Raw genomic sequence first — 24,414 nt, 5'->3', positions numbered from 1 at the left:
CTCCAAGCAAATGTCCTCCTGCATACCATGCTCCCACTCCTTTCTCTAACTCATTCCCTGCCAGCATTTCAGCTCACCTCAGCCCATTGCTTGTTTCTTTACCTGGAAACATGAACAGCATTACAAAAACTTTAAGAGCACAGAGAAGAACATTTTCTTATAACTAAAAAATTAACACAAAAGATGCTAAATATTTTGAAATGACTGAATCAGTTTAATGATTTTTGAATAGCCAGGTGGCATCATAAACTTAATCTATTTAAAAACCAGAAATCACATTATTATGAGTAACTAAATATTCAGTTGCCTGTGACACTAGCAAAGATGTAAATGAGTTATTCTTACCTCTACTTTTGTTCGATAGAGAACAAGTCGTTTAAGGCCACATAATTTGGCAATATGGTTGAAAGCTTGAGGTGGTAGCTTATCACAGGATGAGAGATTTAACTCCTGTAGATGTGGACACATCTCAGAAATAATCTCCAAGCAAGTTTCATTTAAGAAGTGGCTGCAAGATAATTCAAGGCGCACCAATTCGGATCCACAAACCTTCAGAAACCTGTAAAAATAATGTTCTCTGTGAATTTTATAAAACTAAAAGTATTTCTGCAAGTATTTGGAATTATATCAACTCTAAGCAGACACCTTCAGAAGAATGGATTTCCATGAGGAATAATGTAAAACTTGTTTCACTCAAATCCTCACTTACTACATACTAAAATAGGCATGGTTAGGCTAAAATAAAGCAACCTAAGAAGATAAAATGGACTCATATCACAAAAAACTTCAACTAATGCTAAGAGAAAAATTAAGAAAGCAGAGTATGTGTTTCTCCAACGTACATGAAATTAGCATCTAAGTTAGTAGAGCCAAAAAACAAAACTCTAAACTCTTGGAAGATATTTCCCCCCACACAGCACCCATTCAACACTGGATAACTTATTTTGCACTTAGTACGTACAGTGACAGTTTTAATTAAATGACCTCAAAACAAATCAGACTAGCCTACTCTTACTGGGTTGGCTTAACTGTACTGCTGTGATATGTTCCTTGTAACTGTTACTATTTAGCAGTTGGACTTACACTGAAATTACTACAAGATATTCAATTGCAGCTTCACATAAAATACACAGAAACAATTCAACCTGGAGGACCCAAAGTTCCTTCTCAGAATAAAAATAACAATCTTTATCTTAGTTACATTACAGATAGGGGATAACAGTCCTGACCATAATCATCATCTGAAAATAATCTAAAAGTAAATGTGAGTCTAGGAGTATTTGAATTCATGAAACTATCAGCTAAGCAAATTGAGTCCTTAAACAGTGCACCAATCAGCCCTATCCAGATCTCTCGACATCCTCTTGCCTAGTCAGTGTCACATTAGTTACATACTATTCATTTATTTATGCCAATCTCTTTCCTAAATGATTTAATGATTAAAACACATACAAAATAAAACTGACTAAATCAATCACTTAAGTAAGTAAAGGAAATAACACTGGACTTCTAAATCAAAAGTTGGATTTTTTGTCCCGTTCCCCTACTTCCTAGCATGTAACCTTGGAAAATGCACTTACCCAGCATTTCCTCGCCTGGAAAAGGCAGACTAGAATTATCTAATAGCACTCACCACACTATCTCATGGTTTTGAGCATCAAATAATATGTGAAAGCAGTTTGGAAAGGTCAAAGCACCCCACAAACACTAAAATAAAAGTTAAATCTTGGACACCTCATAATCAAACAATAAAAACAGTTGCTACAAATTTATTTGATCAGAACTGTTAAATGAATCTTCCAATTATGAAAATTCACTTGAAGAATTTAAGTTCCCCCTATGCTTGGATAGACAAAGTTCTACGAATTCAGGGTATTTTTCCCTCAATAGGGTCAAATTACTCCCAAGGAATATGGCAAAATTAGCATTTTTACCTTTTTTTGAGTTATACTTAGTTTTGGGTAGTTCTTCATCCTATCTAATAAAGAGGGAATATGCTAATTGACCCTCACACCATCACAAAGATGGCGGCGCCCACAGCCAAAAAGGAGGGAATATGCTAATTACTGACACGCCCTCAAAGATGGCAGTGCCCACAGCCACAAGATGGCGGCGCCCAGTCCCCTCAGCCCCGCCGGGGCAGCAGGCACGCGACAAGGCCAGGCCTGCCTCATGCGCCTGCCTCCGGAGAACCTCAGTCCCCTCAATCCCCCAGCCACCCAGGGCCGGCCTGAGGCACAGGCAAGCCTTGGATGGCGGCTGCCCAGCTGCCCAGAGCCGCCCGAGGGCCCAGGGCCAGCCCGAGACTCAGGTAACCAGGGCTGGCCGAGGCTTGTGCTGCCGGCAGTGCAGCAGCAGAGGTGTGATGGGGGCGTCGCCTCCCACACCTGAGGACTCCCGGACTGTGAGGGGGGGCAGGCCGGGCTGAGGGACCCCCCCTCCAGTGCATGAATTTCATGCACTGGGCCTCCAGTTATTTATAAACTAGCAATCTAGAAATAAACGGACATAAAGTTTCAGAGAACTAACGATATCCTATTTTGATTTGATACTTCTGAAATTAACTGCAGGTCACAGAAGTTAAATGAGTATATTAACTCTCTTAAAATTAAAATGTTTAAGCATCTTATCTCTTAAAGGCCTTCATTATTTAGAGAACAAAGCACTTTGTTCTACAACTCTTTTTCATATTGGATTTGGGATGCTTTAACATCCCTTTTCTCCTTGCTCTCATTATTGAACTTTTCCCTCTAAAGAATTTACAGTGACATCAAGCCAATCACCAGAAAGCCAACTATAAAGAGACTAGAAAACTTGCCAAACTGATGTAACGAATGACAGGATTTGAAAGCACAATAACAGCCATGCCTATACTGCCTTTATGTCTCTCTTTTCCTTTAGTGCATATTTTTACTCTGAGCAGATTATTTGGTCAACATCCCCAGTCACTCTTCCTAAATTTACAAGATCTACATTACCTACTTTTTCATAACATGTCCATTCCGAGAAGGCAGAAGTAGCAGCAGACCCAATTAATTAGCTGAATATAACTCATTTCCTTCCTTAATGCTGCTCATGTACATCTTATTTTAATGGATAATTACATAATGTTTTTGTCTTGATCTTCTATTTATTCATCTCAATTGTGATATTGGTCACCTAAACAGAGAACTACAGCTTCCTTAATTCCTACAGTCTATTCATTCCAGGTTATGAATTCTCATGAAGTATTTCTTGATTTGAAGGTATTATGAGAAGACCTAGGTTCAGATAAACAATCCCAAACTAGGTCTCCTGCTATAAGAAAAGGAGTCTCTGGAGAGAGAAATAAATTGCTTATCCTTATGGGGTGAATTAATTTGTCCAGAGTAATGTAAACACCTAAGAAGTAATTTACTAAATTGTAACTTGCATCCTAAAATAATTAACATCACATGAATGAATGATTTAATCTGAGTTTACTCATCACAAAATAAAAGGCACTAATCCCCACAATCCTCCTGATCTCGAAAGGTAAGGGGAGAATTAGCTACAAATATCCATCGCCCCTGATTCCTAATCTTATGCTTTGTTAGCTGACCCTTATGGAGTTTTATAAAATAGCACATTTAAGATCATTTTTAATCTCAAATAACTTGGAACATTATTTATTACATCTGGTCCAAAATAAAGCCATTAAAAACAAGACTTCCTGCCTAACTGTGTATGGTATTATCTGGTAATAGTAGAAGAAAGTCAATAAGTATTGACAATCAAAAAGAGACAACTGTTTGAAGTACAGGCAAGCAATTGAATAAAATAATACGTAAATAGACAGTAAGTTCTTTATCCCATAAAACTGTAGCTCTGTGTCAAACATCTAATAAAGTTCTTGAATCTAGAAAGTGTTCAAGAATGTTTCTGAGGGAAACAAGTGGAGGGTTAGGGTAAAAATCTCTGCCTAACTGAGGTGGAGATCAAGGTGATCAGTTTGGGTAACTATTTGAAGAAAAACAGTACCTAGGTTTTTGAACATCAGAATGATATGATTAAGGAATAGCCAAGACTTTAGGGAACTGTATTATAAAAGAAAAGTAGAATTATAATATATGTGATTTTTATGAATAATAATATGCATAAGCAGTACTTGAAATTGCAAATCATAAATCTGTAGCTAGTACAGGATTTTAATAACTGATTAAAAGTTTTAAATTCTTGTTATTCCAATTTAACCTATTTCCCTGCTATTTTGAATAATATGAATTCCTAAAAAATTCTTTAAAATCCAGTTAAACAGTTCCAACTTGTGAGGATTAGGTTTTTAGGCAACAAAAATAAACTGTATCAAACTTTTCCCAAAGACTTGCTAAAATAGCAGCTCATCATCATTGGTCTCTAGTTTAAAAATGTACTTTTGTCTTTAAAGTATTATAAATAAGTCTTCTTCACAGTAATGAGCACAAATAGGCCATACTTATTCATAGGTTATTCATTAATAATCAAGCCATGAATATTTATTGTTTATTCTGGGAATGCTGCCTACAAGCCATAATGACTATCAATTCAGCAGTCAAGTCATGGGGGCCAACAGCAATCAGGAGGCAAAACTCCAGCATCTTCCGCACCCCCAAAAAGATCCCCTCCCTGTTATTTAAACATTTTTTTTCTTATGGGAACTATGACTATGCTTAAAGGAATGCCATCAAGATTTATGGTTTTACTGGCTGAAAACTACAGTAAAATATGGAAAACTTAAATTTATGTATGTGTACTTTTGTGATTATTCAAACAGCCCCACAGCAACTAACATGGCTGGATTGAAAATGAAACAGAAATTGCTGGTGAGAAAGTAGATTGGAGCTTTGAGCTTTAACCTTGTAAAAGAAGATCTTTAGTCATTATGAGTCTAAAATTTTAAAAAAAGCATTCCTAAGTTTTCTTCTCACAACTTATGTTCCTGCTCATGCATCAGAATGAGTTACAGAGAGTTTTTAAAAACTGATTTAATATTACCTTTACCTTTTACTCATTATAACATTTTTATAGGCAACATTTTGCCAAAGAAGCTGGAGTTTAGCTATTCACTACCAATGTTTCCTTTAATGTCTATTTAAAATACCAGGAAGGTCCTTATAATGCAAAATAATGCTTACTGACACCAACTGTTCTATCTGCTCTCAGTTTGTTGGTTTATAATCCATAGTGTATGCTCTAAATACCCATAATCATCAATAGCTTCAGTTCTTCTTGATTCTATTAACAGAAAGGAAAATTTGTGAATGAAGTGTGTGTTTGGGCAAGGGTGAGTAGAAAGGACTAAAGAATGTTCCACTAAATACTTGTCATTGTCTAGCAACTTAAAAAAAATTCACCGAAAGCACACTGCTAAAAAAAAATGCTTTATTTTTCTACTACAAATATCTCCTCCTAATGAAAAAGAATTTTGTGTACATAGCATGTTATAAAGTCTTTAGAATCTCTGACAATACCATAATATTTTATCAAAGAACCCCTTTCCCTGGCTCTATTTATGGCAGAAAAGACAGGCAGTCAGTACATCCATGGTTTTAACATGTGTTAATAAGCTATTAAATGCTTGTGTAAATTTTTCACTTCATTGCATAAACTATCAATATTAGCATTTTGAACACACTTTTAGTATTTAAAACATTATTATTGTATGTGAATATAATGGTATCAAATATTTTATTTTATGGAACTTCATGCTTATTTTTATAATGTAAGTCAAGGGGAAATAAGGCTCAATATATAAATTTTTAATTCATAAACCACTGTTCAAGAATGTGGCCACTAGGGATGTGTGTCGGGAGAACTGAAGTTCATTTTTAACTTCGAAAAACAGGGTAGGAGAGTATTCATTAATAAAAAATAATGGGTAGTTTTCCCAAAGTTTCTACTTGTTCATTATTTAGCTTAATGAAATGATGGGATTAGATTGTAGCACACTCTGAGAATAACCATCATCAAGGTTAAGAGAAAAACACCTATTTGTACCATAAGAAAAATTACCATGGCATTACTAAATGAATATGCACTTATGCAAGCTTTACCATGTTTAACAGGTGACATTTAATAGCAAAGAAACTAAATGCTTAAATAGAAAGGAGCAGAAACACCTGGGCAGGTCTGCAAGTGTGGTCGCCTCGTTAGAATGCAATTGCATTTTCAACATAATTAGTTTAAATGTGCTTCTAAATTTGGGTGATGTATTGCACATGTAATTAAGATTTAATTAAAAATGTTCTATAATAAATTGTTTTCCATTTCTGACAAATCACATTAGAGAGGTGGATTTTGATTTAGAAATAGTTTTTTAAATGTGTTAATCATCTGTGCTGGAAATATGAGAAAGAAAAAAAAGGAACTCTGTTAAAGTTATTTGGGATTTTAAAAATATGAGGTAAAGGGCATAGTTTCCCTTCCTATAATCATGAAGTGTAGCTGAAAAGGTGAAACTCATTCGCTTTTATAAGCAGAAGCATTCTGAACAGGATGCTGGACAAAATGTATTTCTTTTTTATTTCTGTAAAGTATATGATTTCAAACTTAATTGTGGAAACTACTACATAATAAGTACAGCCTGCTGGTGAAATAATCTCAACAACTTGGCACTAACCTGCTGAATCCTGCAACAGAGATGAAGCCCCTATTGCCAGTCCAAGATAAATTAAGCCACTGGACGAGAGTGCAGCGAGCCTGCAGAAACTCCAGGGAGGTGTCATTGAGTTTTGCCCAGTAAGGCTGCAGATTGAGGTGGATGTACTGGAGAGGATCGTAGCAATGCTGGTTCAGCAGTTTGCAAGTCTGTGCTAATCTGCACAGGTCTGGTAGTGTAAGATGATTCAGAATCAGTTGAATGAGCTACATAAAACAGAGAAACAAATATTATCAAGAATGAAAAAGAGAACAACAGTATCATGTATTTTATAACACTATTTTCAAATACTAAAAAGATCAACATTGAACTTAATTAGCCAAAACAGAAGAAACCATACCTACTTAAGATTTAATTACATTTCAAAATGTTCAAAGTACACTCAGCTCAAGTCGACTAATTTTTTTTATAATGCAAAGATGTATTTTGGAAATCTGTTGAAAAATACAAATTTTCATAGATTCAATATTTACTAAACATCTACTATACATCAAACACTGATGATAGAGAGAAAAGAGTTCCCACTTTCAAAGTTTTCAAAGTCCAGTGGGGACTGGTAAATACAGTGACATGTTTCAATAGCTTTGATAGAGAGAAGCACAGGCTGCCACTAGCAGCCGTGGGCAAACTACGGCCCGCGGGCCGGATCCGGCCTGTTTGAAATAAATAAAACTAAAAAAAAAAAAAAAAAAAGACCGTAGCCTTTTATGTAATGATGTTTACTTTGAATTTATATTAGTTCACACAAACACTCCATCCATGCTTTTGCTCCGGCCCTCCGGTCCAGTTTAAGAACCCATTGTGGCCCTTGAGTCAAAAAGTTTGCCCACCCCTGCACTAGAGCCTAACACAAGACAGGGGCCTCACCACAAAATGAAAGAGGACTTGTATCAGGAAGGTTCAGCTTTAAAGGGTGAGAGGCAAATTAGGTGAAAAGACAGACAGGTCTTTCTCTGACTGGCTTATTTCACTTAGCATAATACTCTCCAAGGGGAAAAGTAACCTAGAGATAATTTAAAATATATAAGAGGGTGTGTTTAGGTTACATGCAAATACTATGTCATCTACCTATATAATAGAGGTATATGCAAAGTAGCCCGGACACCGTAATATCATGACCAGACAGCAAGGACCTGAGGCTGCATGGTGCCTGGACAGAGTGAGGGACCTCAGGCCGTGCCCCCTGTCCTGGCACCAGGCCGGGAGACATCAGGCTGCGTCACCCACCCCAGCGCTGGGCTAGGGGACCTCAGGCCATGCCCCCTGCCTGACAGGGCTTGATGGGGGACCTCAGGCCGCGCCCCCTGCCCTGGTACTAGGCCAGGGAACCTGAGGCTGCGCCCCCCACCCGGATGGGCTTGATGGGGGTGGGGCCTGCCGGGTCTGGGTCTCCTGTGTTTTTGAAGCGCGTGCAGGTGGTGGGTGGGGACTTGACTCTAGGTCCCGTGGCACACCCAGACTCTGACAGGAGGGAGATTTTCATATACATTTTACTAATTTTCTTTCATCTCTGACACTTCTATTATAGAAGAAGGGCAAATAGCAATATTAAAATATTTCCTCTAATTAATTCCCTTTTTTAAAAAAATATATTTTATTGATTTATTTTATTTTTTTACAGAGAGGAAGGGAGAGGGATAGAGAGAAACATAGATGAGAGAGAAACTTCCATCAGCTGCCTCCTGCACACCTCCTACTGGGGATATGCCTGCAACCAAGGTATATGCCCTTGACCGGAATCGAACCTGGGACCCTTCAGTCCACAGGCCGACGCTTTATCTATTGAGCCAAACCAGTTAGGGCTAATTCCCTTTTAATGTGCACGAATTTCATGCACCGGGCCACTAGTTTTATATAAGAGACTTGAGCATCTGAGGATTTTGGTATGGAGGGGTGGGCTGGGGGCTGGAACCAATCCCCAGGGGATACTGAGGGATGACCACATAGTCTACAGTTTTCTTTTTATGTGCCATAGTGTTAAACTGGCTTCATTAAAAACAGTGAAACTTTTATTTTTCTTTATGTTATAAAAGAGCTGAAATAATATAGATTTATCTGTTTCTTAAATGTTTGAAAGAACTTATGAGCTACCTGAGCTGCAACTGTAGGACCTTAAATATTTGTAAAATGAATTAAAAATTTGTTTTAACCACAGTATTAAAAGTTAATTCAGTATAATTTTTAAGCAGTTAGCACAGAGGCATTGAAAGTTAAGTATATCCCTGTATCAGAGGATACATAATTTACTTTTTCCAGATGATTTGTAATTTAAATAACTCTCAGCAATTTCTGGCATTGTTCCAAACAAAAGTCACCAATATTAAAAGATGTGTACTATGTGAAAACACTCTATGACAATTAATATTACATTTTAAGCAAATATCAGAATAGAAAAAGAATGAAAAGTCACTGAGACTATGACATTGACATGTGACATGTGAAAAAACACTTTTGGATTTTGATTAAATAAAAGATAACAGGTTTCAGGTCTACAAGACAACATCCATTAATCATTACTAATCTAGTGTCTGTCAAAATGTGCTTTTACATTGGAGTGTGCCGGCATAAAGTACCATTTGATACCACAGTGAATGTAGGACATGATGTGTTGGGAAGGACTCCCAAAACACAATTTATCTGCCCTCAAACCCACTCTACTCATAACACAATTATTTTCAACTATAAAAACATTAGATCACTTGACATATTTAAATGTGATTCTCCCCCTTGAAATAATTTGCATTACCTTTAAATAATTTGAGTAACATTTTTTTAAAGAGTTTCTCTTTTTATTCACCGTGAGATCATTCCCTCTGTACATGGCACGCTGCTTTCATCATGGCTAATTAATGACCTCAAGGACTACTGCTTCTATCTCCGGGTTTCCTCTACCTGACTTTGTAGTTTCGATTAAACCCCCTGCATGTTTGGAAAGCTTTCCCTCTCTATTACTCCTTCCTTTCAGCATATAAACACGCTGAAAGCTCTCCCAACCTGCATCACAAATGGAAACTTTCTCTCTGCTGCATCCTTTACCATACCACTCACCTATCTTCTCTCCCTTTAAAAAGTAAGTTAGAAGAGATATACCCATAACTACATACACTCCCTCATGTTGATATGCCCTTTTTTGAGTGTGACACAAAAGGGTGGAGTGTTAGTCAGCATGCCAGTATTAGTCATTATTGGTGGACAGTCTTGCCCACAGTTACAGTATATTAACACAACTATTTTTCTGCTTAAACGTAGAGACTTGGGACTTTTTGTCTCTGCTCCTTCCTCCCTCCTTGATGCCTTAACCAAATATGGTAAGGTTTTCTCATTCTCACCCTATGGCATGGCTCCATTGAACTGATCATGGTAAAGGATTATCAAAGATCCCTCAATAGCCAAAGTCTGTGGGCACTTGTTTTCTATACTTAGCTTCCTAGCATTTTGTTTTAAAGACAATCTCATATTTCCAAAGTCTTGACTTGTCTTCCTCTATGTGATTCTTAGATGTTAGTATCCCAGAATTCTATTCTTGGTCCTTTATTCACACTTTACAGAATTTCACTGGTCAATTTTATCTACTATTAGAGGCCCGGTGCATGAAATTTGTGCACCAGTGGGGTCCCTCAGTCTGGCCTCCGGGATCAGGCTGAAACCAGCTCTCCAACATCCCCCAAGGGATCCTGGATTGCGAGAGGGCGCAGGCCAGGCCTAGGGACCCCACCAGTGCAAAACTGGGGCTGGGGAGGGATGCAGGAGGTTGGCCAGATGGAGAGGGACCACGGAAGGGCTCCATGGCATGTCCAACCTGTCTTGCTCAGTCCCAATCAGCCAGACCCCAGCATCAAGCTAACCTACCACCCGGAGTGTCTGCCCCCTGGTGGCCAGTGCACGTCATAGTGACTGGTCAACCAGTCGACTGCCCCCTGGTGGTCAGAGCAGTTGAGCAGCCTTAGCATATCATTAGCATATTACGCTGTGATTGGTTGAATGGCCGACCAGACGGATGACCAGACACTTAGCATATTAGGCTTTTATTATATAGGATGGTGCCCCTCCCCTCTCTTGAGTAGAATCACTCAAATATAAAATCAGACCTTCCTCCTGAGTTTCAAACTATTGTCCCCAACCCGAAAAGCCTGCTTTGATGAATCACAGACACCTCAAAGTCAGAATGTCCTTCCCACCTTCACCCACTGTTTCGTGATTAATGGCATGTTCACCCACTGAGTCATTTCAACCAGAAACCTAAAGTCCCTCTGTTGTTCTGTTTCATCTCCACATTCACTAGTTACCTTTGATTTCTACCTTCTATATCTCTGGAGTACTTCTCCCACTCATCTCCTTTCTAAAACTTTCAATACCCAAGGCTTCATAATTTCTTGCCCAAATTACTGCAGCACCTTCCTAACTGGTGTCCCTGATCCCCTTTTGGTCTATTCTTCATTTACCAACAGAGTAATCTAAGACAGAAATCTCATTTTGTTATTCCCCTTTTAAAAATAAATAAAACCTTCAATGTTTCCTACTGACTACAGAAAATGTCCACAATCTTTTTTATGTCATGACACATATGAAACACAAAGTTTACATGATGCTGAACTCCTGGGCAATTATCTAATTGTGGGCCAAAGCATATGCAAAAATGTCTGCATAGTAAAGGATAATTCCTGGAATGTTAGTTAGCATTCTACACTTTCTCCTTTCTCTCCCACCCAAAAAAAAAAGAAGCCCATGAAGACTACAAAAGAATACAAGAAAGTGAGTGTGAATGACTTCCACAACTGATGTTGCTGTGTACTGGAATAACAGGGCACTCTGAGGACCCCTGGCTGAAGGGAGAAAATGCAAACCTCTTGGTAAAACCCACAGTGCTCTCTATGATACAGCAGAGTAGGCTGGACACGGCCAAGGCTAGGATGTCCCAATCACTGTCTTCGATGGGAATGGTGTCCTGTGGAGTTCTGCAGGGAGGCAGCCCTGAGCCTGCATCCAATTTCATCTCTTATAGCTTCTGCTGTCTAATCCTGATCCAGCCATACTGAAATGCTAGAGTTCCCAAACAAGGTCACACACTTTCACTTCTTACCTCTGTGCATTCTTTCCCTTCTCTCTGAACTTCCTCTCACTTATTCATTTAAATACTATGTGTCAAGCATTTTGTTAGGTCTGCATAAAATTCAATAAACTGTTTAAAACAGATTTGCTGAATTTATTTATTTATTTTTTTATATTTTATTGATTTTCTACAGAGAAGAAGGGAGAGGGAATAGAGAGTTAGAAACGTCAATGAGAGAGAAACATTAATCAGCTGCCTCCCGCACAACCCCTACTGGGGATGTGCCCGCAACCAAGGTACATGCCCTTGACCGGAATCGAACCTGGGACCCTTCAGTCCGCAGGCCGACGCTCTATCCACTGAGCCAAACCGGTTAGGGCTGAATTTAAATTTCTATTTTGTAGTTTTAGGAAATGGGTAACAATCAAAGAAGTGATTTCGTTTCCTCCAGATGAACTGCTTCCACTGCTGCCAGGACAAATCCTCCTGGGAGCCCTGGGGAACAACACTGTCGCTATCCCACACTCCTCTCCTTCCCCAACTCAACTCTCCCTTCATCTTCCCAGTCCCGTTTAGGGCCAGAGGGTCTTGTCCAATCTGTGAAGCTTCCTTCCCATAACACAAAGCTTGACCTAGAAGGCCTGGTTGGATCCTGGTCCCATAGCTTATGGACTGAATTATCTTGGACCCTTTAATTCACCTTTATGTGGAAACTTTAGCTACTTCTCAGGAAGTAACTGTAAAATAGCATTTTAATTGTAAAATGTTACACAGGCATTATAGTTACTGAGAGGCATTCAAGAGGCTATCTTATTGTTCTACACAAGTTAAGCTACTTGTGTCATTACAATGAAACCTGAAATACCCACCAATTTGGGAGATAGTCTGAACTGGGTAAAATTTGTGGTTATAATTTTTTCTTTAAATTTTTTTATTATATTATTTTTAACCACACACAGCAGTTCTCAGCTGGGGACCGAAATGCCAGGCCCTACTCCCACCCCAAGAGGGTGTGCTACTGGCATTTGATTCCTGGGAGCCAGGGATGTTAAATATACTGCAGAAATGCCCTTATAGAGACACACAGAAAACAAGACTTTAGGTAAAGGCATTCTATACCTGCCCAGACCAAAAATTATAGCTAGTTAGAGGATACAGAATAGGGTTGGTATAGAAAAATAAATGACACTTGGAGAAACTTTGCACTATTACATAGAATAAGCATTCCTCTTACAATCTTATTAGTCCTCTTATTTTTAATTGCAAATCATCTTTAACTTAACTGGTATAAAGTTAAGCACATATTGTCCATATTTATATTGTATAATTATGAATTGTAGTGGAGTATAATTTATTGCTAGTTTATGTAGTTTGCTTATTTTTAATCAGTGATATAACAAAATATTTTTAATAGTTTATCCAAAATTATTAAAGTCAATCCAAAACCAAAGTGGTGAAATTACTCAACATAATTTTGTCTAGTTTTTTCAAAATCAAAATATACATCAGGTTATGTACACCTTACCAATACTTCTATTTCTCTAGTATCTAGCAAAATAAATATTAATACCTAAACTTTAAAAAATTATTGTGTTATTTGCAATATTGCTACTGAATAAATTTGACTTACCTCATAAGGTAGTTTGTCAAAATATCCATTATTTGGCCCTTCCCTGAGGGCAGTGCTGCTAAGCTTTTTGTTAAGATTGTCCATTCCACAATCATCGTTTTCTTCATAGTCATCATCTTCTAGATCATTCATGTCAATAAGTGAAGTCTTGAGAGAAAGTACTGGCTTGTCCTTCAAACCATGCAATACAACTGCATCTAATTCAGTGTAATAATCCAGAAGAGAACTATTTACTTCCAGCCGTATAAGATTTGTGGGAAAATTTATCTGCTTAATACAAGGTTTAAACTGGCGAGCCTGGGAAGCATTCACCTTCGTAGGTCTCTCTGACCAAAGAATCTCCCATCTGCTAAAGAAAGAAACTTCCCTATAATAGAGTTTAGAATGAGATTTACTGTTACCTTAAGGTTATGGTCCCATGCCCAATATGTTACAGTGTGAAGCAAAGACATTAAATAAGGTGAAGAGAATCAAATACAAGTACTGTTTCCAGTACATGAAAAAAAAAACTTTAAAACTAAATGCCATAGACCTTATTGCTTAAATATTTTTACTACTTAAGTTACTTTTACAACTCCCTGGAAAGTCTTTTTTGGAGATTTCACATTGGAATAGGTAGTTAGAAGTATAGGAAGAACAACATGCATTTTTCTAGAAAAAGCAAAGCAAGAATAAAGCACACAGGATAAATAAAGCTCTCCTGAGTGCATGTCTTCAACCAACTGTGAAAACTAAACTGATCATCTTGCCTCACAAACGTCTCCTTTTCCAGCTTTCCCATTTCTGTTACTAATATCATACAAAATCAAAACTTTCATTATCTTTGATATTTTTATCCACTCGTTTTTTTAAATTTTCATGAAATTGTCTTACATATGTCCTTCTAAATTGCCATTACCTGAAATACCCACCAATTTGGGAAGGATATAGTCTAAATTGGTTATACAATACTAGAGGCTCAGTGCACGAAATTCATGCACTCAGGAGGGGGGTCTCTCAGCCCAGCCTGTGCCCTCTCACAGTCTGGGAGCCCCACAATCGATCGCCCCAAAGAGGCAGGCTCTGCCCACCTGGCCAGGGCTCCAAGATGAATCGCCCTGCAGAGGGAGGCCCTGCCCACCCACCGCAGCCCACTGGTCAGTGGCCTGGGCCTCCCTCTTTGGGGTGATCTTGGGGCTCCCCCAACTGATCAATTGGAAGGTCATCCGACGGTTGTTTCACTGTTCGGCTGTTCAGTCGATTTGCATATTACACATTTATTTTTATAGATCCTTCAAACTAGCTGTAAATTTTGAGTTGGGGAAATAGAGGTGTGGAGTAACCAGGCACCCTGAGGACCACTGGCTTAAGGTATAAAATGCAAACTTCTTGGTAAAACCCACAGAGCCCTCTATGATACAATATCCTACTAAACTAGCTATAATTTTTGGTGTAGGCAGCTACAGAGTGCCTTTACCTAAAGTCTTAATTTTTCTTTTAGTCATTCTTATACCCACAGTACTTAGCAAGTATCTAACACATAACGATGAATAACCTTTTCTCCGATTTCTCCCAAATGAATCCCTTCTTTACTGCTAGATTAATCATTACTTTCCGGAAAATAAACTTATTTCCAACTTTGTGTCTTTACTCATGTTGTCTACCCCCAGTGAAATACTCAACCTACAGATTATCCTATTTTTTAAGGCCCAACTCCTATTCTATCTCTTCATATAAGTCTTCTGGTTTTTCACTTCTTTTTTTTTTATTTTTTTAAAAAATATATTTTTATTGATTTTTTACAGAGAGGAAGGGAGAGAGATAGAGAGTCAGAAACATCGATGAGAGAGAAACATCAATCAGCCACCTCCTGCACATCCCCCACCGGGGATGTGCCCGCAACCCAGGTACATGCCCTTGACCGGAATCGAACCTGGGACCTTTCAGTCCGCAGGCCGACGCTCTATCCACTGAGCCAAACCGGTTTCGGCATGGTTTTTTAAAATTTATCTTTATTTTTGAAAGTATTACAGCACATAAGTCTTCTTATAAAACTATTTTCCAAAATTACTTAAAGATTTCTTATAACATATCATCATTAAGTATATACTAGTATAATATTTTCATATTTATGTCATATGTAACCATTTCTCTAATATTGTTTTCTAATATATCAAAGAAAATTAGAAATATAGAACAAAATACTTCAATAAACACCTTTCCTTTATTTCTAATTTACTTTAGGTAGCAGAATTTTTTAACACAGATTTTATGTCAAAGACTTACAATCTTTTTAAGTCTCTCAATATATACAACAAACTGCTTTCAAAGAAGCATATGCCAATAGTATATAACAATGACCAATGAAATCATTATTTATGTTTAAAAACAATCTCTACTTTCATAGAGAAATAGCTCTGTATTACCTAATAAACTGTTTTATACACTTAGTAATCATGAGGATTTTCCCCTTTGGTATATTGCCTGTTCATTTAAGGAAATGACCTATTAGATCTAAGTAAAAACTGATTATGGAAAGATGTTTAGGAAATTGAAATAGAGAAAAAAATATGAAACTCAGGGGAGAAATCTACAGAAGTCATCCACATACAGGAATTTTGATGGTCTTCAGGCCATGATGGGAGCAAGAAGGGCAAATATGGTAATTTCTAACTTTAAGAATAAAAGCTTAAGACAGAACCTCAATGGGGATTTTAGCAAAGATGACACTAATCATAACAATAGGAACTTTTGCAGTTTCTAGAAGCTTTATAAGCCCCCATATTTGCTAGTTTTGTTGATTCTTTACTGAAAATTAGTAATAAACCCATCAAACATAAAGAACCTGTTACTATTTGTATTCAGAAACAACATTTGTATCCAGAGATTGTTCCCACTCTATAACCAGTGCTGAGAGGCAGGGGAAGAATTCTAAGGAACAGAGCTGGTTGTGGCAGATTTAAAGAGAAAAGGAAAGCAGGCTAGGCATTTTCTTCTTCCTGTGACAAGGTAGGAAAGCAAGTTTGGAATGCCAGTCTAGACCTAAGACATGCTCCCAAATGTTAACTGCAAAAATCTTGAGGGTTCTTAACAATGCAATTATTTGAACACTCTACTGTAAATCTCCGGGGTTAAACAGAGTGAGCCATATAGGTACAAGGGAACAGAAGTATTAAACATTTAAAACCATGTTGGTGGGAAAATGTATTCCTACTTCTGGACAGTGTATTTCCAAGAATCGTGAGGTAAATGGTGGAATGCATGAGAAAATTCAAACTTTGGTTTTACGCATCTTTTTCTTGCTACTGTAAAATGGTATCAGATGATGCTGGAGGAACAACTCATGTCCAAGAAATAAGGACCACTCAGGAATCTGAAATAATTGCCTGTACTGGTTCACAGTACATGTGGACTAAACCAGCCTAGTTTTTAGCTTCAGTAAGTTTTTATAAGGCTTAATAGAAACACTGAAAATTTAATACAGAAATCACCTCTGCCAGGTCCTCTGCAATAAATTACATGAGCATGTTCTTCATGTATAGCTTGATTTGCAGTATAATGTAAATTACATTATAAAAATCACAAATATAAGCTTAAAGAAAGCAGTGATTAGAACAGAAATATGCTATTTTAATAATGTATTAATCAAAATAGTCATGGGGATATAAAATAGAACATAGGGAATATAGTCAGCAATATTGTAGTAACTATGTATGGTGCCATGTGGTATTAGAAATATGGGAGAAACACTTTATAAAGTAAATGATCATCTAACCACTATGCTGTACACCTGAAACTAATACAAAATAATATTAAATGTAAAATGTAACTGAAAAATAAAATTTAAATGAAAAAGAAATAGCCCAGGCTGGTATGCTAAGTGGTTAGCCTGCACATGGAAGAACAGTGTTAGATTCCTAGTCAAGGGCACGTCCTTGGGTTGCAGGTTCGATCCCTCACCTCCTTCCATCCCCCATAGGGGTCAGGGCACGTGCAAGAGGCAACCAATTGATGTGTCTCTCCCAAATCAATGTTTCTCTTTCTCTTCTCTCTCTCTCTCTCTCTCTCTTTCCTCCTTCCCCCCTCCTTTACACTCTCTCTGAAAATCAATGAAAAAATATCCTTGGGTGAGGATTAAACTAGTAATAATGTACTAGTCCTCTCTATCTATCTTGTAGAATAGACAATGTGAAATGATGCTTTACTTTTTAACATTTAAAAATAATTTTTTAAATTTTATTTTTCAATTATAGTTTATTTTCAATATTTTTTTAAATATATATATATATATTTTTAAATATATTTTATTGATTTTTTACAGAGAGGAAGGGAGAGAGATAGAGAGTTAGAAACATCGATGAGAGAGAAACATCGATCAGCTGCCTCCTCCACATCCCCCACTGGGGAAGTGCCCACAACCCAGGTACATGCCCTTGACCGGAATCGAACCTGGGACCTTTCAGTCCACAGGCCGACACTCTATCCACTGAGCCAAACCGGTTTCGGCTTAAATATATATTTTATTTTTTACAGAGAAGAAGGGAGAGAGATAGAGAGTTAGAAACATCGATGAGAGAGAAACATCAATCAGCTGCCTCCTGCACACCCCCCCCCCCCCATTGGGGATGTGCCCACAACCAAGGTGCATGCCCTTGACCGGAATCGAACCTGGGACCCTTGAGTCCACAGGCTGACGCTCTATCCACTGAGCCAAACCAGTTAGGGCATTCAATATTATTTTATATTAGTTTCAGGTGCACAGCAAAGTACTTAGATAATCCTATACTTTACACAGTGTTCCCCCTGATATTCCTAGTACCTACTGGCACCATACACAGTTATCACAATATTACTGACTATATTGACTATTTTATGTCAAAGATTAAGAATATTTTTAGGTCTCTCAATATAGACAACGGACTGCTTTCAAAGAAGCATATGCCAATAGTATATAACAATGACCAATGAAATCATTATTTATATTTAAAAATAATCTCTAATTTCATAGTGAGCCATATACTGTATGGTAGAAAGAAGTGTAGGGATTAAGAAGTACAAATTGGTAGTTACAAAATAGTCACAGGGATGTAAAGATGATGATTTAAATGGACTTCCTTAACATGTCTAGGATGTCAGAGAGTTATTGTTATTTTAGCACCATTCTTGCTTCTGACTTCTATATAGCACAAACATTATATACAGGGTGAGGCAAACATAGGTTTACAGTGTGAGTATGCAAAACAGTTTATTCTTATATTATTATCAATTATTGGATTATTTTCCATATGAACTCTAAACCTACTTTTGCCCCCATCCTGTATTTAATTATACACATATCATAAATTATAAATATGATAGCATACTGAAAGTAGAACAATATATCCTATCAGTTTTTAGAAATATTTAAAATTGTACCTAAACATAAAAAAACTTTCAAGTATCATTAGTTTATTTATATATTTTTTGAACTTTCTTGATAACCTACAAAGTAAAGAAAAATGATTTAAAAGATGGAAAAATTATTTTATAGGTTTGTGGCAATTTGATTAAATTAAAATTAACTATGAGACAAAATAGAAATTGATTTGGGAATACCTGAATTAAAGTGAATTTTTGTTTAAAATTCCCTGATAGAACTAGAATATATTATTTCAAAGTTATAAAGAGAAAGTTATCTATTTTATCAAACAAGAATATGACAGTATTTTTTTATTCCAGAAAACTCAAGTCAGAATCTTGAAGACTAGTGAAAACAAGCAAGCAAATGTAAACAAATGTATAAATGCACACACAGATACATACATACACTTTTCTATGAGAAAGCACCAACTTTTTAAATCAGTATTGATATGATTTAACTGCTTTAAGTCGTGACCATTGTAGTCTGTACATTTACATGCTTACTATATATGCTCACATAATATATTTATCTACTGGACAAACCTGCCAAATTCTAATGTTCTATGTAAGTATTTTAAATCTATAGTAACACACATGCAGAACTCAGCTTGGAATCCCTTTCAGGCTCTGCTTCAATCTGCATTCTGGGCACTTAACCCTGGGATGATAACCAACAGCACTCTCTTCACTAGCACACCTATTTCTCCTTCCGTTGGTTGCACTAAATGCCTACTATATGTCCAGTGGTTGGAAATTAAGAAACAAGCCACTCTGTGTGACTCCTGACCTGTTGTGATCCCACTGAGAAAGTCTCTCTAGGGTTCACTGGAAGCAGCAGGTAGATTAAAGAGGAAGAGAGTTGTTGATCAGTAGAAACACATGAAAGCAAGTTTCTATGTATTCAGGTTGGAAGCCAGGCATATAAATGCAAACAGCTTCCCTATAATCAAACGTCCTAATAAGCATATCTAGTAGCCAGCACAAAGAAAGTTCTCTTGCCAAGGCTCTTCTATTTCACCAGGTGCAAGTGAAAGCGATGGAAAGGACAGGAACACAAAAAGGAAAAAGGAATAGTATTCTGATGGGTGTACCTACTCACTCCTTGCCTCCCAGCCCATCTCTAATTGGAACTAACAAACTGGCAGCTGCTTTAAAAAGAATCAACCAGTAAAGGGTCTGATCAACTCTGACTTAAATGGCAAAATCATGCTTGTTGGCCCACAAAGTCAATGAGATCAGCCCATTACCAATAAGTGAAATCGTTGCTTCATTAAGCATCTCCTTTCGGCAGTACATTCTCTGCACAACAGCCACTTTCTTTCTCCTTGCTTTCTTTCTTTTTTTTTCTTCTTCCTTTATTTTTTTTTATTTTAAATTAAATCTTTTTTTTTTAAATAATTTTACTTAATTTTAGAATTTTTTTTTAATATATTTTATTGATTTTTTACAGAGAGGAAGGGAGAGAGATAGAGAGTTGGAAACATCGATGAGAGAGAAACATCGATCAGCTGCCTCCTGCACATCTCCTACTGGGGATATGCCCGCAACCCAGGTACATGCCCTTGACCGGAATCGAACCTGGGACCTTTCAGTCCGCAGGCCGACGCTCTATCCACTGAGCCAAACCGGTTTCGGCTTAAATTAAATCTTTATTGTTCAGATTTCTCCTTGCTTTCTTAACTTCACTACTATATGGTTAAAATGCTTTTAATACTAAAAAAATAAAATAAAAACAAACAAACAAAACAGAAGAGATCCACAACACTAAATTTTATCCCCAAGTAACTTTATTCCCATCAGTTTTTTACTGACCTCAATTAGTCATTTTATTCCTCCTCTGTATCTCTCTTCCAGTGTGTAACCTTGCGCTAGCCTATTTTCTGCCTCTTACACCAGCACCCATTAAGATCTTATCCTCAGGACTAGGATATTCTATACTACCTTATTTTCTTTCCCCTTAATAGGGCACTAGGCAAGAAGTCAGAAGACTTTGAGACCTTACAGACTCTAACTTTTCTACTTCATTCTTTGAACAAAGAATTGCAAACTGGACGAAATGAGGAAAGGCTGCTTTTAAATTCTTAATGTCCTGGGACTACAAGTCCATTTTCTGCGAACAAACTCCTGAGCTACTCCAATTCACACTCTCAGTTACTACCTCCTAAGGATGGCATAAAACCAGGTGCTCAATTAATAATAGGCAGTACAGCCGAAACCGGTTTGACTCAGTGGATAGAGCATTGGCCTGCGGACTGAAAGGTCCCGGGTTCGATTCCGGTCAAGGGCATGTACCTGGGTTGCGGGCACATCCCCAGTAGGAGATGTGCAGGAGGCAGCTGATCGATGTTTCTCTCTCATCGATGTTTCCAACTCTCTATCTCTCTCCCTTCCTCTCTGTAAAAAATCAATAAAATATATTTTTTAAAAAAATAATAGGCAGTATAGTCCAGCAATTCCCAAACATGATGGAGGCTTCCATGGCTAAATGTAAAATAAATAAATATATATATATATATATATATATATATGCACATATATACGTGTAAAATTGCCAACTGTTCTTTTTTCGAGATTTTGACAATTTCTCAGTATAAACTGAGATTTTACTATGAGATGATGGTGATAATAAATGATGTTGATATTTCATTTGTTTGCCTTTTTAGTATGTGTTTATTTAGCTAAGTTAATAATCTGACAACCCTGTATCAATTCTCTAATTTTTATTATCATTACTATTAGGTTCACTATCGTAGCTGACTTTCCCTACCTGTACTCTGCTTGCTTCAACTAAGGGCTTCCACCTCCAGGCTTCAGAGAACTGACTGGGGGAGGCTCTTCTCCCAGGTTGTGGTATGTGCCTGAAAGATTTCCATTCCCATAGCCTATAACTGATGACAGACAGGTGCAGCAGTGTGAGAGCCCATCTCTCTAGCAACTTTGCCTCCAGGCTGACTGGGACTGCACACATGAAATTGCATCCTTGCCTGACTTCTTCCCTTCCCCAAAGTGCTTTCCCCACTCCCATACTGGTCTCTCCAAGAGGATTTCCATAACAAATCATTTGCAAGGTCTGCTTCTGGGAAACTAGACCCAAGCGCTCTATGACATCCCAAAGTCTGGAAGTCACTACTCTAGAGCTTAAGAATGGCACTTCCATGCTTGTGACCCTTCAACAGTTCATTTCCTACACTCTGGGACTTTCACTTCTTCAAACACCAAGATCTCAGCTCATGATTTCACCTTTGCATGTGCTCTTCTCTCTCCATCTTTCCTATCCAAACTTAAGCCTCCTCAACCCTCAGTCTCAAAGTCACTGCCGCGGTGAAAACTTCCCTGAGCCCAATGAATGAGGCTCTTCCTTCCACCAACACATGTTCCCTATAATCTCAGGGTCCTCTTCCATGCTGGCCTGTAAACTCAAAAGAACACAAGCCATATTTGTCTGGCTCTCTGTTTTGTTCTCAGACTGAACTGGCAGAGCAAGCCATGTTTCTGATTATCCAAAGAAATTCACCAAAATGAGAACAGCTACCGAATCCAGGCAGAAGATTGTGAAGTGGTTTTCCCCCCCTGTATATTTTCTTTTCTTTTTTTGTATTTCCTAACAAGCTTTTTAAACAATGAAACATCTACTGATTTCATAATCAGGAAAATTAAAAAGACCCCTTTCTATTCTGCAATAGTAAATGTTGGTTAGATTCTTTCTCTCCTAAAATGTAATGGTATTTTCTGTAGAATAAAGCTAAAAATGAGTTAAGTACATTAGATTTCACTGTAAATAAAGCTGTCACTTTGGTCACTATCACACATTAGAGCTCTCAGCTAGAAACCAAGAATATAGCTTATACTCACAATCAACTATGCAGACATAAAGTGTTAGAGGAAAGACATTACATGTTTCATAGACTTTTATCTCTAAATTTGGTCAGCATTTTAAGAAAAAGGTGGATAACTTTGTAGGAAAGAAGCAAAGAATGACAGAGTTCAAAAAAAGCAATTCTTATATAAAAAAGGATTCTGCCCAAAGTACTTTTATTTCCTCTCAGAAAAAAAAAAAAATCTGTACATTAAAAGATGCTGGTTTTTTTGTGTTTAAAATAATTTGATTCAGACTGTCGGATCTCAGAGGGAAGGCAGGGGTGGGTGGGTAGGTGGGAAGAGACCAACCAAAAGACTTGTATGCTTATATGCATAACCCATGGACACAGACAATAGTGTGGTGAAGGTCTAGGGTGGGGGGTGGGAGCAAGCTAGAAGGGGTCAATAGGGAAAAAAAGGGGACATATGTAATACTTTCAATAACAAAGATTTTTAAAAAATAATTTGGCTCATTAATAATATTGTTCACAATGAATTATCAAGGCAGTTCTAAAAGAACAATAAAGATCATACCAGCAGTCTCCAGCTTGAGTTGAGCTGTGCTCTACCTTTGTTTCCTGGGTGGCTGGGAGTTGTTCCTCGGAGTTGAGGGAACAGGGAAGCCAAAGAAGCAGTATGTCAGGTGGCAGCTGATCCCTACCCCCCCCTTACTCCTCCACTGGCACCTGGGATCCTACAATTTAACAGGTGCCAACAAACTGCTCTGGGGCTAGAATAAACTAAAGGGCAGGGATTTTATCTATTTTGTTCTCTGTTGTACCCCTAATAACTAGCATAATGCTAAATACATGGTAGACACACAAATATTTAATGAATAAATTAATAAAGTGATATAAAGATCTAAAAAGTGATAATATCAACAAGTAATAGAAAAATGGGCAAATAATATAATCGGATAGCTCAAGGAAAAGGAAATATCAACAGTTCTTAAACATGAGAAGATATTCAATCTCAGGTAATAATTTTAACTTAAAATGAACATGAGACAACATTTTTTACTTACCAAATTGACAAAAATATTAAAATGTATTAACACACTCTGTAGGAGGGGCTTTGGCAAAACATGTACGCACATACATTGCTATTGGAAATATAAATAGGTAGAGCCTCTTTGGAGGTAGAGTTGACACTATATATTAAAATTACAAATGCAGAGAAACTTGGCCCAGCAATCCCGAGAATTTATCACACATGTGAAGTGACTCATGACAAGGTTATATACTGTCTTAAAGTTTATAACAGCAAAAGTATGGAAACAACTGAGTGCTCATCAATAGGGGAGTGGTTAACAAGGTGGGGTACACATACATTGTGCATTACTTGCAACTGTAGAAAAGAATGAGTAAGCACTCTTTGCACTTCTATGAAAAGATCCAATATGTACGACTAAATGAAATAAGGTACAAAACAATATGAACAGTGTGCTTATTTTTGTGTATAAAGAAAATATGACTATATTTGTATTTGCTTATATTTATGTAAATAAACTCTGGAAAAATGCAAAGGAAGTGGATAAAAGTGACATTTTTTGTATTTATTCAGGGAGGGAGAGATGAGTTCTAGGCTCATGGAGAACAGGGTACTTTTTTAAATTATGCACTTTTTAGGTTAATGAAACATGTGAATATACTAGTCAAATATTTATATGTTAAAAAACCAGCAGGCTGAACTACAAAAACAAGAGAAAGAGAAATAAAGAGGCACTGCTATGCCAATTAATTATGTAAATAGTAAATTCTGTGACACACAAATTTCACAGTCTCTGAATATTATGATGTGAGGTGTTAAGGGTATGAAGAATGTATTAAATCTTCATATATG

The 24,414-nt window shown here is 37.3% G+C and overlaps 1 protein-coding gene across 8 annotated transcripts in view; it reads right to left on the bottom strand.

The window, feature by feature from the left end:
* Positions 1–24,414, bottom strand: part of FBXL4 (F-box and leucine rich repeat protein 4) — a 61,730-nt gene that overhangs the window by 25,015 nt on the left and 12,301 nt on the right. For 5 of the 8 annotated variants that reach the window (XM_036316729.1, XM_036316727.1, XM_036316731.1 and 2 more), the window contains 3 exons: positions 13,336–13,702; positions 6,617–6,861; positions 346–559 (listed from right to left, as the gene is read on the bottom strand). In XM_036316729.1, the coding sequence (XP_036172622.1) occupies positions 346–559; positions 6,617–6,861; positions 13,336–13,702 (826 nt within the window). The remainder of the gene's footprint in view (positions 1–345; positions 560–6,616; positions 6,862–13,335; positions 13,703–24,414) is intronic. The other 3 variants (XM_036316733.1, XM_036316734.1, XM_036316732.1) reach the window with 2 other exon arrangements.

Source organism: Myotis myotis, unplaced genomic scaffold, assembly GCF_014108235.1.
Source record: "Myotis myotis isolate mMyoMyo1 unplaced genomic scaffold, mMyoMyo1.p scaffold_m19_p_7, whole genome shotgun sequence".
Classification (NCBI taxonomy): Eukaryota; Metazoa; Chordata; class Mammalia; order Chiroptera; family Vespertilionidae; genus Myotis; species Myotis myotis.
Note: the sequence above shows the minus strand (reverse complement) of the source record. Positions and strands in the feature narration are given on the sequence as shown.